The sequence below is a fragment of the Battus philenor genome, unplaced genomic scaffold (assembly GCF_028537555.1).
Source record: "Battus philenor isolate CCGP_79_NKW_IND1 unplaced genomic scaffold, ilBatPhil1.0.hap1 SCAF_19, whole genome shotgun sequence".
NCBI classification, from domain to species: domain Eukaryota; kingdom Metazoa; phylum Arthropoda; class Insecta; order Lepidoptera; family Papilionidae; genus Battus; species Battus philenor.
The window spans coordinates 12,128,569-12,147,473 of NW_027181681.1; the positions used below are offsets into that span (position 1 = coordinate 12,128,569).

The 18,905-nt window shown below is 33.0% G+C and overlaps 2 protein-coding genes across 2 annotated transcripts; one reads left to right on the plus strand and one right to left on the minus strand.

Annotated features, from left to right (window-relative positions):
- The first annotated feature begins 431 nt into the window (after window positions 1–431).
- Not11 (CCR4-NOT transcription complex subunit 11) lies at window positions 432–10,093 on the plus strand. The gene is made up of 10 exons (XM_068764250.1): window positions 432–548; window positions 626–717; window positions 1,421–1,644; window positions 2,914–3,074; window positions 4,061–4,211; window positions 4,625–4,756; window positions 5,083–5,283; window positions 6,535–6,674; window positions 7,445–7,610; window positions 8,612–10,093. Exons 1-10 carry the CDS (start codon window positions 505–507, stop codon window positions 8,741–8,743), a joined length of 1,443 nt encoding a protein of 480 aa, XP_068620351.1. The 5' UTR covers window positions 432–504; the 3' UTR covers window positions 8,744–10,093.
- A 6,303-nt stretch (window positions 10,094–16,396) lies between these two features.
- On the minus strand, window positions 16,397–18,252 carry LOC137921373 (uncharacterized). The gene is made up of 2 exons (XM_068764106.1): window positions 17,555–18,252; window positions 16,397–17,235 (listed from the first exon to the last, which is right to left on the minus strand). The coding sequence occupies exons 1-2, from the start codon at window positions 18,189–18,191 to the stop codon at window positions 16,460–16,462; spliced, it is 1,413 nt and encodes a 470-aa protein (XP_068620207.1). The 5' UTR covers window positions 18,192–18,252; the 3' UTR covers window positions 16,397–16,459.
- Between the last annotated feature and the right edge of the window lie 653 nt (window positions 18,253–18,905).

Below are 18,905 nucleotides of genomic sequence, written 5' to 3' on the forward strand. Positions count from 1 at the left end.
CAGGTATGTCCCGTAGCCAATGCAACTACCTAACTGCCGAGCGGCTACTCTTTTAAATGGCTGTAACTCAAAAACTATTTAAGATATCGATTCAAAATTTTAGTATGTTATTTTTAAAGGTATAACCTATCGAAATGTGAAAATAAAAAAAAAATCGATTTTTTGAAAATTTCACACTAGGTGTGCCCCTTAAATGTTCCATAGTATGACCATTGATATAGCCTAGTCTCAAAAATTTTGAACGTTTTTTTAAGAAGCTAATTAGTATTTAATTATTAAAAAAAATCATTATTCATTTTGTTGCAAAAATAAAGAAGTTTTACTTAAAACTATTACAATGTATAAAATTCAATGTACACAACGAATCGTTAACTATAATACCGTTGACGTAAATTTTGACGTTTGACATTTGAGAACACAGCTGGAGATGCGAGCTGTGATTATTACAATTCTATCCAAAACAAAGCTTTGATATAAACTAGTTTGTATTTAATACACGTTACAATGTCACAGCAACATATAAATGAACAAAGCAAATACATTTTAGAGTATGTTTGCTATTTTAACTTATACAAATGACACATGACATATATTTATTTTAAATGTCTTAAAATTTGGCTTGCAGCTTATTCTCCGAGCAGACCATTGATTCGCAGGCTTTGGACACGCTCTCCGCACAAGTGCAGAAGAGGTTTCCCAAATCTGAGCATTTTAATTGTAAGTTTTTATGCTTCGGTTTTCGTCCCAAACGTTGAAAGATATTTCGATATTAACGGGTAATTACATCACTTAATGGATGCTTTTATTTTTTTTTGCTTATATTTTATTTTCTTTTTTTTTTTGATTACCGAAATTAAATTGTATGTTTTTAATTGCATATTTATTAAAGGAGGAACAGTTTGCTGAAAAAAATTGGTTGAACATTCTCCATTTGTTAAACTTCAAAATTTAAAAATGGTGGAATTATCTGATTATCTGGACTTTTTTGGAATAAATGTTTTTGATAGAGATTTAAGAAAATAGTGCAAAATTATTACTCAGTGGTATCCAAGAGTGGGCCAAATAAAGAGAAAGATCGTTAAAACGTTGGGAAAACAATGTTTGAGAGGTAGCTAGAAGGATATATTTACAGAGAACAGAAAAGGCACATGCATTAGAATCACTGAAAAGGTCTGATTAAAAGGATACATATGCCTAATGGTGCACGAAATTAAAAAGAAAATAATATTCATAATGTGTGCTTGTTGAGTTGTTTGTTGTTTGGTAAGGGGTTATTCTCGTCTTGTCCTAATACTGGACTGGTTTCCAACTATCAAGCAATACTGCTCATTTTACATTGGAGTTGGCAATGCTAAAGCAACCACTAGAATCTTAGCACATCTAAAGGTCATTATTACAAAAACTATTTTTTTGTTCACAGTATGCCTCCTTCTGTCATCGCTTGTTACTGGAGGTGACTTGACTCTCCCTGGTCAGCGTGTGGTCGCCTTAGCTATAGTCTTTGATGCATACAAACAAGACAATCCATTCAGTGCCCTTTTCCTGCACCTACTCGAAGGCAAGCCAGGGTTGCTACCTTTGGCTCCACAGGAGAGGCTGTTCATTGGACAGCTTTTTGGATTCTTGCCTGTTAATATTAAAGATGTAAGTGTTACTTAAAAGATTTAAAATAGGTGAGATAGCATTTTTAAAAGTAGAATGTGTGATGTCAGCTTTACCAACAACAGCACACTTTCAATACAAAACAATATCAAACAACACACAACTTACAACTTAATTTGTGCTCATGGCCAGTTTTTGGGGCTTCTTGTTCTTCCTATCATATATGAAGGGTGATTCAGGTGAAATAGGTTTTACAGGTCTTAATTTTTATTCTGTATTCTCCTATCTTCCTTCACATTTTCTTTTTACCTTTCTTATATATTTCACATGATCTATCTTTCCTCAATTACATTGCTTTCTTTTATATACATACCCAGATGACAGTTGTTTATACAGGGTGGGCCAAAAATTTTTGCAAATAGCAACAAATGAGTTTTCCAAAGTTTACGTAGTCGATTACAGGAGTGCCAACGGCGAGACGGAGCACATCTCGACGATGTAATTTTTAAAAAATAAATCTTAATAAATGATAATTACGGTAAATAAATCATAAACAAAATAGCATTTGTACTTTTATTTCTACACATGTTTCAAAAGTGCGAAAATTTATGGCCCACCCTATATTTGTTACCACATATTCTTTGACTTGTTCTATTTATTTACATTTTGTTACTGATTTTCAATTAGGCAGTAAACACCATATTTTTAATCAACTTTATTTTTACATTCTTTTTCCTATATTATTTACTCAACTTAATTTCTAAACTTTTTTTCAGAGTGTCACTCAAACTTTTATTTTAAAATATGAGTCATTACTATAATAAATATTTTATATTTCTATTAAACTTCCAACCATACTTCCTACCTCTATCTTTTTCCCCATCTTGACGGCATCAGAGCACTGTCCTCTAAACATAGTATAGCCGGCTATAAGGTGAACCATGGTCTGATCCACCCACAGGTCATAGATGCATGAGGAACCCTTGATGTGCTCAAACCTGTGAAGGTACTTAGAGAATCCCCTGTGAACATCTGAACCGGATATGTGTTCAGCTGTACTCTCTGGATTATGTGATGCATTAGATTGTATTAGCCAGTGTGAGTTTGAGAGTGGTGAACATTTAAAGGAAACATGATGATGAATATTACTGTTATACCTCTCGTTTAAAAATTACCTTTTTTTTTTAAGGTAGGAACAAATATAAAAATTACACACTCTACATTTTGTTGGCTAGGTGATAACATTTGTTCACCTTTTACCCAAAATTTTTAACTCTATAAAATCTAGAATAATAAATCTATTCTTTATAGGTATTAAAAAAATCAGCAAAACAGGTGATGCTGACTGAGGTATCATCAAAAGACCTAGAGTTTGACTATTCTTCGCTCCAAACCTTGGTGGCCGATAGGACCACAGACACCAGCTCCTTGGCGAAGGCCACCGCCCCAGCGCTGATACCACTTGGCGATGGGTATGTTTTTTTGATGATTATTTTTTAAAAGCAGAAAGTGTCATATGATGAAATAATAAAATCAGTGATCAAATTTTTGGACAGTAAATTAATATTACATTTATTTCACAATTTTAAAATAGCTAAAAGACTAATAATAAATATTTAAACAAGCTACAAGTTTGCTGACAGTTTGCACAGATTATAGCTGTGAAAACTTTAAAAGAGGTAATAACTTTATGAATAAATTCATAGTTTCATAATTTAAAAATAACAATGATTAAATAGAAAGAAAATTCAAGTTTTGAAAATTCAGATTACTACATATTAAAATTTATTGTTTATCTGTTTCTGCAGATTTTGTAATGACAGAAATTATTAACCTTTACATAGCAATAGAAAAAAAATAATTTGGCATATTTCAGAGTGATTGCTTCTACATGGAGATTGCAAATAGGTATAAAAGTTTTAAAGGCGTAAACATGTAACTCATTTGTCTAGAAAATGTTTTAACGCGATAGGTTAATTTCTGGCAGCACAAAGTGAAGGAGGCAATAAACAACAATTTATTTTATTATGCAATAAACGAAATTTTTAAAACGCTTTTTATTACTATTTTATTATTCTGAAACCATTAATTTTGAATAAGCTGTACCTATCTTAATTAACAGCAAATTAATATACACATAAACTCCTCCAAAACTTGTACACCAATTACCAATAATCCTGTATAAAAATAAATCACGTATATTCATATTCATTTAATATAATATACAATTAATTTGATATATTTCAGTGTGATAACTTTATAAAAGATGATTGGAAATAAGTATAAAAGGGTTTAAAATTTTTTGAGTTAAACATTTACCCTATAAAGATTTTAACCATTCAACTAATTTAGTATAGATTTTCAACCTTTTATGGACTACCGCAAACTTTATAAGAAGAATAAAAGATGTTCCATAGGAAAACCAAATATTAATTTTTTTATGGTTTACCTATTTCAGAAGTCCACCAAATCGTATGGCAATGAAGGAGTTACTAGAAGCGCTTATGTCAAATGAATACATGCCATTACATAGGACCCTGAAAGCCACAGGGCCCATACCGCCCCCCACATTCCTTCTTGACCCCACGGAGATATCATTTGCGGATGAGGTAATTACATATGTAAAGTCAAAACTCTATTTCTCTCGCTAATTCATTATTATATTGTAATTATTATTAAAAACGTTTATTTTTTAAAACTAAACAGTTGCTCTTTTAAATGAAATTTAAAATTTTTTGTATATTATCATGATCTCAACTCCACAAATTAGTCAACAAAGTTCCACACATTTCAATCAACTAAAAACTCTTGAATGCTATAAAAAGATTTATTTTATAATATACTTTTAATTTAAAATTACAAGGAAAAAGGAGGTCATAGATATCATACGGGACTTTGTTATATATGTGAACACTCAGACCAATAAATAATTTGCTAACTCAATACAAGTATGACTGATTTGTATATATTTATGTAAGGATATTATAGTTTTGAGTACGTTTTAATAATTTTAAGATTCCAGGGCGTTTGGAAGAACCTAGTGAATCGTGGTGCTTACGTGCCCCTGTATGACACGGAGTACGAAGGCCTATTGGGATTGAAGCCACCAGAGAAGGTTCCAGAACGCCGAGTCGTCCAACAGCACAAACCTAAGGTATCTTCCTTTGTTGTCAACTTCTGCGGAATGTTGTCTATCTTTAAGTCTTCCTAAGTATTTGGTGCTTCAGCTCTGGACAGAGCTTTGGTGCTTTTTTGAACCAACTACTGTGCTTTATTTAACTATAACTATTATATTAGGTATTTTTTGAGGTCTGCAACTAGTATTTGAATCTAAAATCAAAAAAAAACTTTATTTATTTTATTTGTTATTTCACGCCATTTATTAATTTGAATTATTAAGAATAATTAAAATAATTATTCCAGACGACACTATTTTCTTAGCACGTTAAAACAAAGCGATTGTGTAATTTGTAAATATAGGAGGAGAAAAAAGAGAAGAAAGAAGAACGGGAAGAGAAGAAGCCGGAAGAGAAGGACACGGTGTTTCTTGTCGCCGAAGCGAAAGAGCTGACGCAGCTGGCTCTCAAAGGTGCTCTCAGCGTTCAGCATCAACAGAGACTCCTGACCCTGCTCGACCAGGACCCAAACATCGTCTACGAGGTCGGAGTAACTCCGTATCAGGTACTTCAATTTAGTTTATTGTTCATCATTATTTTTTGACTTACACAGTCTTTCTCCGTTGATTTACAATAATACTTATAGATCTCCATATTATTTCCAAATTGGGAGACCACTGAGGTCTTAGATTACTTCGGAGAACGCTTCCCTTGCGTACCCCCTAAGCTTTCTTGACTTGATCGGTTGTTATTTCCTGGTTATTATCACTACTGCCACTTCGGACAGTGTTAGCACTGACAGAAGAAGTATCGGAAGAAACTCCAACAACGCTTCTATCAGGATGATCAGGACTTGGTGTCGCCTGTAATATACGATCCGGTATAGTTTCCAATGAATCAGGTTTGTTATACAATAACAACGATGACAGGATTCAGTGTATGATTTCGATTTACGTATTGAAATTGAGTTTATAATCCTAGGCGACACCTAGATAACACGTTTAAGTCACCCATGGCTCTGGACCATGAGTGTGATCAGAGCTGGTAGAGAGGAGCGGTCGCACTACGATGACGGCATTGCCGTACTTTTGGGGGGATTATTTACGTTCCTCCATTTCAGGAACCATCGTCTGTTGACCTTGTTCTGGAGATGTTTGGTGATGGCGCTAGTGGCGTCACTAGAAGTGTATGTGTAGATGTCGACTGCAAATAGTTCGAGCTATACACTTTGACAAGAGACCACGTTAGTGTAGAGCGTGTATAGAAATAGTCCAAAGATCGATGCTTGGGGTACGCCCGCCCTGACGAGGAGTAGTCAGGAGCGGACTCCTTCACGCTATACTAAATCGTTCGATTATTCAGAAAATCTATTATGTTTACGAGACAGGAAATGTCTCAATTATGTAGAACATTCGGCAAGTGATTTGGCACAATAAATTTCGACTGCCACGTTCTCCGTCTTGGAGTTACAGTAAAGTTTCTCATCAGTTTACGAAACTTGTATTCGAATGACATTTGAAAACTTAAGAATTGGCAGTCTGAAGTGGCAATGGACGATGGCCGTTGGAGCTAAAAGGTTTTCGAGTGGCAACGGGTCCACTAGGACAACATAAAACCGGTCACCGTGGCGATCTTTGAGGGTTGACCTTGCAGTGGGCGTCTATGAGCTGAAAAGAAGAAGATACAAGACGGTCCAACATCACAACTTCATAGATTTACATCCGGAACATTCTATCTCGTAATTTTAATAATTACTAACAAAAATATATTCAGGGAATGCCATTAATGTCTTAGATGTATGATAATGCTTTCACAGCTACCAGAGCTGGTGGAGAACAACCCTATGGTAGCAATATCTGTGCTTCTGAAGCTGATACATTCCCAGCACATCACGGAGTACTTCAGTGTCCTTGTTAACATGGAGATGTCGCTCCATTCCATGGAAGTTGTGAACAGGTAAGGAAGCAGATGTTCATCATCTCAGGATAGAGATATCTCTTATTCACAAACTCTTTACCCTGATTTAATACCATCAAAAGTTATTGACCTCCGCAGTCTAAAGCAAAACATATTTCCTATAAGAATGATCATAATTTATTGTTTTAAAGTCTTTATATTACTAATACTATTTTTAATTCATGTTTTTTTTTGGACCTCCTTTTTGGGACCACTCGTTCCCCTTCCTTTGTGTGAGGCAGGGTCATTACTGTGTTGGTACCAACTGGAATAAACTTTGAATTGTTAAGGTACCTAATGCTTTAAAAATAGATTATTTTTTATATGTTTTTCTATCTATATGAGTTACATATATATCTTATGTATAGCTACATAACATTTTATTTACAGAAGAAATTAAATAATTTCCAAACTAATAAATAATTACCTAGATCAATATATATATAGACACTTAAACATATTGTCCGTACCTAACATTAATATGTAGTATGTATGTGTATGTATATATGATTGTATGTATGTTTTGTACACGTCAACTACCCATTATTTATATTTATACTGTTTTCATACTATGTTTGTCTTGTAGAGATTGCCTCGTCTGATGAGACCGCCCATTGTACTTTCTTTATTATTATGAAACTATTTAAATGTATCTTAGTGTGTACAATAAAGAATATTAAATTATATGTAACATTGTATGTTATGATATCATATGTACTAAAGAGCATATGCTCCATTTTTGAATATATATTTTTTTTAAATTTAATAAGGTTAACAACATCCGTGGACCTGCCAGTTGAATTCGTTCACTTATATATAAGTAACTGCATATCCACATGCGAGACCATCAGAGACCGCTACATGCAGAACCGTCTCGTGAGGCTCGTCTGCGTCTTTCTGCAGTCTCTCATCAGGAACAAGATCATTAATGTTAAGGTCTGTATCATTCATACTTTGTTTATCATCATCAGCAATTGGATGTTCACTGCTGGACACATCAATTTCATCACCTTCAAAGTAATCCCTATCCGATAAAACATACTATTTTGCCAATGGTTTCTGCAATTTTTTATCAGGAACAAGATTATTAATGTTAAGGTCTGTATCACTCATACTTTGTTTATCATCATCAACAAATATGATGTTCACTGCTGGACATATCAATTTCATCACCTTCAAAGTAATCCCTGTCTGATAAAACATACCATTAAAACATACTATTTTGCCATTGGTTTCTGCAATCTCTCATCAGGAACAAGATTATTAATGTTAAGGTCTATATCACTCCTACTTTGTTTATCATCATCAACAAAAGTTATGTCCACTGCTGGACACATCAATTTCATCACCTTCAAAGTAATCCCTGTCCGATAAAACATACTTTTGCCAATGCTTTCTGCAATCTCATCAGGAACAAGATCATTAATGTTAAGATCTGTATTACTCTTACTTTGTTTATCATCATCAACAAATATGATGTTCACTGCTGGACATATGAATTTTATCACCTTCATAGTAATTTGTCCGATAAAACATACTTATCCAATGATTTTTCTAGTCCTGGAAGCAGTAGGAATAGTGTTGGGTTAGGTTTTGAAAGTTGTACTGTAAGTCTACTTTGTAGATTCGATTTTTTTCTCCTCAATCGTATCAAAACTGCGTCCCCGAATTTTTGCATTTTGAGTTTGGTGAATAGCATGGAGTCGCAGGAGCCAAATCAGGTGAATACAGTGGTTGCTGAACGATATCAGATGAGTTTTTGATGTTTGACAAAAGCAGCTGTATCTTAGATATAATGAAACCTTTTTGACAAACAGACTCTTGGCAAATGTTATAGACAGTTCTACCAATCTTGGAAAAAATATCTGCCTATTATCCGGGAGTTTCAAATGACAATTGCACCTTACTTTATGATAACAGTAGCATTTATTTCACAGGAGCTCTTTATTGAAGTGGAAGCCTTCTGCGTAGAATTCAGCAGGATCAGGGAAGCGGCTGCACTGTTCAGGCTACTCAAGCAGTTGGACTCTGGTGAAGGAATCGGACACAAGGAAGTCAAGGAAAACTAGCAAACGGAGCCTACGGAGGTCTACTACTAAGACACGTTCGTCGAAGGGCTCTAAATAGACCAACTAAAATAGTATATTACACGGCATGTGATTTGGCACGTGGGTCAAAAAATTGTAGAATGTTGGACAGTGCTCTGGCAGCCTGATATATATAGTAACAGAGTGTATAGAATCTTAGTAACAGAGTAATAGAATCCTCATATGTCACGTTACACCAGAGTTTCCCAGATCTATTTCTCATAGTGGTTGAAAATTGATTCCAGTGGACCACTTGCAGCTATATTTCTAGAATATTCCTAAAGTTCAATAAAATGATTAACAATATCAAATTTAAAAAAAGTAAAAAATGAACGTCCAGTGACATCACTATTTGATCCGACTTTGTCTGCATATATGAAATCTGGTCATTATTTTAGTTCTTTACTATCAAAAGCAGATATACTTTCGTGAACTCCCGCTAATTAATTGTGAACAGTCATTCTTTTCCTCCCGTGGACTTTTGGAGGTCCACCTGGCGCTTTGAAATCAACGCTCTACGACCTCTGTAAGGTATAAGTCTTCCACAAAGATCGGCATGATGACAGGGCCTGTGCTGCCGGCATCCAGCGACCTTCACTATGTCATCGGTCCGCCTAATTAGATGCCTACCGGTCGCCATTCAAACACCTTTCGATCCACGCCCATCATTCACTGCCACTTCAGACGCGTAAATCTTCCTTAATTTTTCAACATCATTCGAACCCTTGTAACGCATTTAAAGTCTTAAAACCGATAATTTATAAGATAGGTTTTTATATCCGACGTGCCAAATCAATTGCCGGGTACTACAAAAGTGAGACATGTTACTCACGTACAATTGTAACATTTAAGACTTGAAAAAAAAACTATATTTTAGTATATGAACTATAAGTAGCATAAATAATGTAGTTAATTTTAAATTGTATTAAAAATATTTGCGATTTCTTTCATCAATGCCGTATACTCATATCCCGCTCTGAAGTTGATTATAAAAAGTACAGTCTGAGAGAAAACGTTTATAATATTTATTTATTTTACCAACTGTATAGGAACATTTAAAGTGACCATTGTATACGTAATAAGAATGCCTAAAGAAGAAAAGCCCAATTTTTTAAAAACTACAATCAGCAACAAAAGTTCCTAACGTCATACATAATAACACAAAATAAATAAACAAAACAGTACTGAGCGTGATTGTACTTTGAGTAGAACAAGCGTAAACTCCATAGACATTTTTGCTGCGTTCAAAGCGTACTAGAAATTTGCTGTGAACTGTACCTCTGAACAAATTGCGTGATATATCTAAATATACCATACAGAATTAATATTTATTTTCTTTACGATCCAATAAATTCAAGCCTGACATTAATATGAAGTCAGAAGTTTTGTTATATAAAACCATATGTGTTGAAGTATGATTACTTCACCACATACAGTTTAGTGGTAGTGGACATATCGTCCATGTAACCGAAGACCATAAGGTTTCAGAGACCACCAGATGAACCAACGACATAGTTCGGTAAACGTGTGATATGAATATAGCTACTTCATCATTTTTATCTAATATATAAAATTCTCGTGTCACGGTGTTCGAACTTGAACTCCTCTGAAACGGCTTGACTGATTTTTACCAAATTTTTTATGCGTATTCAGTAGGTCTGAGAATCGGCTACTATCTATTTTTCATACCCCTAAGTGATAAGGGTGGTCCACCCCTAAATTATTTTTTTTATTTTTTAGATAACTTTTTTGGTTTTCATTTTATTATGATACAGCATACAAAAATACATACAACCTTAAATTTTCACCCCCTCTACGATCAACCCTTATTTTTTTTGTTAATTAAAACCCTATTTTTCTTTGCAAAACAACGTTTGCGGGAACAGCTAGTATTATATATATAAGTACGCTGTTACTTCGTACGACGCCGATAGATGGCGCTAGCAGTATATTACCTCGCGCTATAGTTTTGCGTCGAATAATCACATACACATTAATCAACGGTGACATGTTATATATTAAAAATGGTAGCTAATTGCTGATATCTTCACGGTTTTACAAGGAACTACTATATATGTATGTAGTAAATAAAAACCTGAATAAAATTATCTTCTCAGCCGTAGGACGCTGAACATAGGTACCTAAAGTGAATGGACTGCGCTGCGCTCGTATTTGTGCATCGAACAAATTAGTATTTTTAAAATACCAACAGTATAGCAATACAGATAATCCATGAAAAGCATAAAAACGTCTTGGACAGATCTGGATGCTATGACGGTTCAAGACAATTATCTTTTCTTTGTCGTCGGTGTGCCTTTATTAAATAAATAAAAAAAAAATTATGCCAACTATTCTTCAGTAATTAAGTTTTACAGTGTTTGATCTTACAATGATAAATCTTCTATAATTACGCAATTTTTTTTTTTAAAAAGTGAGATGAATTTGTTTAAAAAAATCGTTTTTTATTGTTCCAATTTCAACCACTTCAAAGTAATTCCCGTCTGATGAAACACACTTTTGTCAACGCTTATTCCAATTCAAGGACTCAAAAAGTTCAAGACTTTCAATTTGGTTTGTATCTCTTCAATTGTATCAAAATTCCATCCTTGCATTGGCTTTTAAAATAGCCAGAAGTCACACGGAGCCAAATCAGGCGAATACTGTGATTTCGGTATGATAAATTCGCGAAGAACCAATACAGGCTTGACGTGTTTGACACAAATCATTCAATATGATTTTGCTCGAACCAAATAATATTCCAGCTTTTCACAAACAGATGCTTGGCATATGTTATACAACCTATCAACGCCAAAAAATTACCTACCTTTAATACCTGGGGGTTTTAAATGATAAATTTAACTTTCGATTTTATCACAATAGTATATTATTTAATGTTCAGGGAAGTTTAAATATATAAATTTGACAACTTTAAATTAATCATGTGATAAAAATAAATAGACAAGTTCGACAGATTAACAAATAAAAAAAATTAAATTAAGAAATATAATCTAGGGAAAACTAAAAATTAAAAATTCTCAACTATTTATCCGTTTTCCAATCCTTTGAATTTTACAAAGCAAGAATCAATATGTTTCAATAAGCGTTCCAACTAAACAGCCTTTGAAAGGTAGAAATGTCAAAATATTTTTTTACATATAAAATAAATACCTTAACTAACGTAAGTAATGTCATAGATATTTGACATTCGGGTATCTTGAATATAAATATTGGCTTGTTATGTAAATACCTTTTTTTTAAAGAAATCGAGAAATTTCGAAACTAAAATAGAAGGAAAAAAACGCATTCAATTCTAGAACGTTCTAATGCTCACTATTATGGAATAGATTTTCGTTTAAAAATCCTGAATTTCAGTATCAATATAGTTTCTTCTAATTTATAGAATTATATGCATTTTTAATTATTTATGTTGGGTACATGGAATTTATTTTAGAATCCAAAATTTACAGAATTTCAGTATCAAAATTATTTCTTTGATTTATAGAATCGTATGCATTTTTAATTGTATATGTTGGGTACATGGAATTTATTTTAGAATAAAATATAATTGAGCAACTTCAGTATCAATGTTTTTTGTTCTGATATATAGGTATGTATTTCTACTTATGAAAATGTATAGAATTTATTTTAGAATAAAAAATCCGGAATTTCGGTATCAAGAAATTTTGAGTTTAAATTTAAGGAATTGCATGTATTTTTAATTTCCTTTAGATTGTATTTTACAATAGAAAAAAATCCGGAATTTCGAATGAATTTTCAATAATGAATTATAGGTTCTGATTTATATAAACGTATGTACATTAAAGTTATTTTAAGTGCTACTTGTGTTCTTTAAGTGCTATTTTAAGCGTTAATTATTCAATTTATTTCAAAATAAAAAAAAATCCGGAATTACTGTTTTAAAATATTTTGAGTTCTAATTTAAAGAATTGCATATACATTTAATTATCATAAAATTTTAGCTATAAATGAATGTATATTGCAATAGAAAAAAATCCGGAATTTCAGTTTCAATGAAATGCAGATTCTGTATTAGGTAATCAACGTTAACGTTTCTTTGGGTATTAGATATTTTGCAATGTATTTTAAAATGGACAAAATTCCGGAATTTCTGTATCGATTAATTTTAAGTTTTGATAATCCAAGTGAATGTTTTCACATATTGGCTCAGGTTTGAGAAATAACTAAGTGATTTGTGTTTCTCTCTTACATCTTGCATATTAATTTATTTATCTAATATATAAAATTCTCGTGTTACGGTGTTCGAACTTGAACTCCTCCTAAACGGCTTGACCGACTTTTACCAAATTTTATATGCGTATTCAGTAGATCTGAGAATCGGCTACTATCTATTTTTCATACCCCTAAGTGATAAGGGTGGTCCACCCCTAAATTATTTTTTTTATTTTTTAGAGAATTTTTTTGGTTTTTATTTTATTATGATACAGCATACAAAAATACATACAATCTTAAATTTTCACCCCTCTACGATCAACCCTTATTTTTTTTGTTAATTAAAACCCTATTTTTTTTTTGCAAAACAACGTTTGCGGGAACAGCTAGTACTGTTATAAAATTTTAATTGTTTATAATATTCACTTGTATACTTCAAGGTAAAATGGTATCCGAGCTTAATTAGATAGAAACTATTATCTGATTAATAATATTTTATAATAATAAATAATTTTTAATGTCTTGGTTAAAGCTCACTGTCCACGGCGACTTTGTACGATGCAATAACAACACTCGCTGCATCGGTACAGTCGTGACGCAAACGTGGTACTGTCGCGACAAAAAAACTATTCAGCAACTTCCGTTCTTTCTGTCACGAACTAGTAGCGCATTGCAAATGCGACTATCACTCGTTGCAAATGCGACTAACACGCGGTTTAAATGCGACTAACACGCGTTGCAAATGCGACTAAAACGCGTTGCAAATGTGACTAACACGCGTTGCAAATACGATTAACACGCGTTAGTTTGTTTTTGTTTGTTGGCCAAAGGGCCTGTGAAGCCGTCTCTATCTTTTCCGAGCTTGCAAATTGAGTTACGTGTGCATGCATCTTTTTTCCAATCCCTTAAAATAAACATTACATTGTGATGAATTTTAATTGCCGAATTTTTAATCAATTATGTATTAAGAGTGTGTAAATTGTATCAATTTAGGTATTTTAATGTTCTAGACATATATATGTGTATTTTATATATAAGTTATGTTTGTCTAGCGGTAGGGGACTGAGACTTCTAATCTCAGAAAACAATTTATATAAGATTGCAACTGCTCACAAATAAGTTGCCAGAGGATGGACAGCAGCTTCTTCTGCGTACCATAATACCACACTGCGATCGCCAACCCGCCTGATAAGTGTGGCGATTATAATATCCTCCTTGAATATTTTTGGGGAAAGGCCTATCCCTTGCAGTGGGCGCATATCAGCTTCTTATAGTTCGTAGGATTCTTCCTATAGGCTTGGAAGTAATAACAAGACGAAGTCCGAAGTAAAGGTATATATATTCATCAAGCTTAGCCCATATTTATAACGATTTAAAACTATAAAAACAATTTTCAACCAATAAAGTCGTGAGTCAATCACAAGTAAAGAAGAATTGTATAGCGCTCTCTTTCGCACGATTTATATAAAGAATTATATTTCTGTGGGATTCCCTTTTTCTATGCGACAATGAAAATGTAGCTCCTACAAGTTGTACAACTATATATAAGAATGTTACCTTGCCGTTTTATATTTAACATAGTGAAATTATCAATATACATTAAATTCTGATGCATGTTTAAATATATATGTGATTATATATGTTATTTGAGTGGAACTATGTAAAATTTGAGAAATTATGTTTATTAAATGTTCCGGAACTATAATGCTACCGAATATAAGTGTAATTTGAGTGATGTTTTAATTTTAGCATTAAAGAGAAGTCTGCAAAGGTAAAGTATATGTATGTAACAATAGATGTGTATGCCTCACCATAGAGTAAATAAACATTTATTAATTCAAAAAATAATAATACATTATTTTTAAATAAACTGATGTTAAAAATGTGTGTACTTTATTATAGCATGTATTTCTTAAGTAATTGATTTGCAAAAATTCATAATTAAAAAATATTTTCGAAATTCTTAAATATAAGCCTCTTGAAAGATATTATTTTTTAAATTAATATTACATATTATTGGATGTAACGATTAAATTTGAAAATCTAATTTAAAAACTTTTTTTAAAAAAAAAACCTATTTGTTAAAATATAATGTTAGATTACTCATTCTGCGTGTTGACATATAATAAATTAATACGGATTTTTCAAATCCAGAAAATAATAATTATAATACGATACAAAAATTATCTACAAATATATGTGTGTACTGATAAATTCGGTTGCATAATATTCTCTATAATTTTTTGAATTTTTGTGCAATTTCCGATTTTAGTTTTTTGTTGGGCCAAGAATTCGTCAATATTTAAAATGACGAATGATTTCTAGGCACTAGAATCTTATCTGTCGCTGGAATTTGCTACCTAAAATCGTAACATGGTTTCAGCAAGATGGATCCACTTGTCTAGATTCCCTGCCGGTGGCAAAAGAAATATTTACGAAAAAGCTTATTTCTAGACAAAGCGACATCTCATGGCCACTCAGGAAATCAGATCTATCCCCTGCAGGTTTTTATGGAGTTATTTGCATCCATAAACCAAAAACGCTACTCAGACTGAAAGAAAAAACTTGCAGACATATCGGCAATTTTGCTAAGTATTGTTAAAAATTAGCACTCGTTTAGATGAGTGTAAAAATCGAAATTAGTTCTAGTAAATTATTTAGATTTAAAATTTAAATTTAAAATATAAACTTATTATTACATTTCTTGAAAAGTAAAAAAATTAAGTATATCTAATAGTTTATTTTAATTAGAATCAATTATTTACTAAAACATGACTCACACTATACAAAGTAATATAAAGCTTAAACAGAAAATTTATGAAATTGTAGTCATTCTCATGTTGTGAAAATAGGGATTCATTTTTATACACGATGATTGGTATAAAGTGTACAAACCTTGAAGTTGTTAAATTATATATTAATTTTCAATTAAAATATGTACAGCTTATTCAAAGTCAATGGTTTCAGAAATTATATAAAAACATAGTAACAAAAAGCATTTCCAAAATTTGGTAATGACATATTAAAATTATTGTTTACTGTCTGCCTCTGTACTTTGTGCTGCCAGAAATTATTAGCTTGTCGCATTAGAACTTTTTGCTATCAAATGAGCTAAATATTTACGCTTTTGTACCTATTTCCAATCTCCCTGTGTAAAACAACCACTTTGAAATCAGTAACATATAATATTTTTTCTATTTTAATTCAACAGGCCTATAACTTCTCGCAGTACAACATATGTAGAAACAGATAATAAACAATAATTAAATAATCAATTTAATTATAGTACTTGCTATATTATTTTTTAAGCCATTGATTTTTTGATATACCATACATTAATTAACAACCAATTGGCTTTACATTCACCCCTTTAAACCTTATACATCTATACAACCAATCACTATAGACATATACTTTGAGAGAATGTATGAAATAAATAAAAACCTTTAGTGTAAAATTTATTTTAATCTGGAAACTAAACATACAATACTAACTTAAGAGCTATGACTACTGAGCACCTTCCAGAATGTTCCTAATCTCTTCATCAGAAGCCACATCTAGAGGAGTGTTCCCTTCCTCATCTTTAATAATTGCAGCATTATATTTAACAAGAAGTGTGGTGGAATTCACATGGCCACATGATGCGGCATAGTGCAGAGCGGTTTGACCACTGCTATCAACCGCATTGATATCACAACCACCTTCAATGGCAGCTTTTAATGCAGAAACAGCATCTCTATCTGCCGCCCAATGTAATGCAGTTAAACCATCTTCATCTCTCTCATTCTTAAGCTTTGGAAACTGTGTCAATAACTCCATTACCCTCCCTCCCAAATCTTCCCGAGCAGCATCAAGAAGAGATAGTTCATTGTGGACTAATTCTGGTTCTGGACTGTAACGGAGTGATGATACAGCAACCCATGTCTCCTTTGCACCACCCTTATTGTCAGCTTTGACATTACAGTCTGGATCATACTTCTCAACTAATGCAATATATTTTTCCTTGGCTTCATGAGATGGCAATTCTTGTAAACTATTCCAGGCGTCCCATTTTTTACGTCCCCTGCCATCTAACCAACTTGGTTTTGGAATATTGCATTTACCTTCAGTACTTTGTTTGTACAAGCCATAGAGCTCTAACAATTGGTTGTTATTTAACTTTGATGTTAGTTTTTTTACATGGTCAGCTGCTTTGTTAAAAGATACATCTAGTGGTGACAGATCATCATCGGAGAAGTCAGAATCTGGATAATCTGGTAGTGCTACAGCCATTGTCATTCCTTTAATTGTTTTGTATTTGTACAGTTAAATTTGCGTCTTCTAAAGTGTGCACTTGTTTATTTGTTACATTAGCTACTGCAGATGGACTCACAAATTCTACAAAACCGAAACCTTTACTTAAACCAGTTGATCTATCGAACACTACTTTAGCATGTTGCACAGGGCCAAACTGGACAAAGTAATCTTTCAACTGACGATGACCTACTGTCCATGGAAGATTGCCTACATAAAGGCGAACCGCTCTTGCTGTACTTGCCATGCCCTAAGCAGATATTATTTCAAGCAAATGTAATGACCTGTCTCCAATCAAAGCCCTGTAGTCAACCCCAGAACTTTCACTCAGTGAATCTAAATCCAATAAAGCACCTTTCAGCCCCCACTTCTTTAGCAAGGCTTCTATAGACCAGTCGGCGCTCCGCTCCTGGTAAGCACACAAAAATCGTCCGTCAGTTCCGTCTAGAAGATAAGCTACTGTAGATATAACCTCTTCGAATTGTGACGGCTCGTAAAAGCAGTCCGAAGCTAAGATCAAATCTACGGGTCGTAAGTTATGAACATCTGCTAAGAAAAGACCCCACGCTAGTCCAAGCAATTGGACGTCACGGCCAGGAACGAGGCCGTTAGCTTCGCAACACGCTGATAAATGACGCAGGGATCGTGGCAGTGCGACGCTATCGGTCAACGTAACGTGAGCCCCACACTTCGCAGCAAGTATACCGGGGAGACCGGTGCCGCAGCCGAGCTCCAATACTCTTAGCCCGTGTAAGTGCCGCCTCTGCGTCCACAAATACCAAGCCAGGAGCGGCGCAGATGGCCACGTGTAAAACGAGTAGCCAGCCGACAACAGTTCTGGTATTACAATTTCCAAATATTCACCTCTCGTGTCACCGTTGCTGGCGGATTTTCCACGAAATACAAATTTCTTCAATTGACCGCTTACAGGACGACCATCGCTCATTGCATAAGCATATTCTGTAGATAGATGAAATAAATAGATAAAATTCACGAGTACTTTTTGACAGAAGATTGACGTAACAGACTAAACATACAATATTTAAAATTTCGCTTATTAGTATAAATTATCGTCTAAAATACTTAATTTAATTCGTCCCGTATTCTTAATTTATTTGCACATTTTGGTGTATATATGATATAAATAATATACCACTTTATCGTTTTTCACAATAAAAAATTATTACTCCCCAAACACATAAAACAAAACTCATTCATAGTTGCATTTAAGTTTAAAAAGTTAACAAGCTTACTTATTAGATATGTGTATCTTATTATGCTGATTTTTCTGATTTATTAATTTTAGCTTAGTGCGAATTTTATATAAATGTTAATTGTAGTTCGTTTTAGACAGTAAGGGGTCGGAAATATAAATGTATCTATTTTGAACCGTAAATAGTAACGCCAGCAGTTTCTAATGAGATATGCTGCAAAGGTGTAAGGTAATGAAATGGTTAATAAGAAAGATTAAAAAAAAGTTAATTCATAACAAAAAGAGCAAGGGTGGTAGAAAAATAAACGATTATATTATAAAGCTGCTATTAAACATAATAGAATAGCTAAAGAATAGCATAGGTTATTGTAAGAGAGCCTGTGTCAATTACTTTATGCAAACCTTATTATATAAATTAAGATCAAATTATATAAATTAATTAAATTA

Coding starts and splice junctions, on each gene's coding strand:
- Not11 (XM_068764250.1), top strand. CDS start 505: ATGTCACAGCAACATATAAATGAACAAAGCAAATACATTTTAGA. Junction 1,645..2,913: donor TGCCTGTTAATATTAAAGAT/GTAAGTGTTACT, acceptor TATTCTTTATAG/GTATTAAAAAAATCAGCAAA. Junction 7,611..8,611: donor ACAAGATCATTAATGTTAAG/GTCTGTATCATT, acceptor TTTATTTCACAG/GAGCTCTTTATTGAAGTGGA.
- LOC137921373 (XM_068764106.1), bottom strand. CDS start 18,191: ATGAGCGATGGTCGTCCTGTAAGCGGTCAATTGAAGAAATTTGTATTT. Junction 17,236..17,554: donor GAGTGAAAGTTCTGGGGTTG/ACTACAGGGCTT, acceptor ACAAAACAATTA/AAGGAATGACAATGGCTGTA.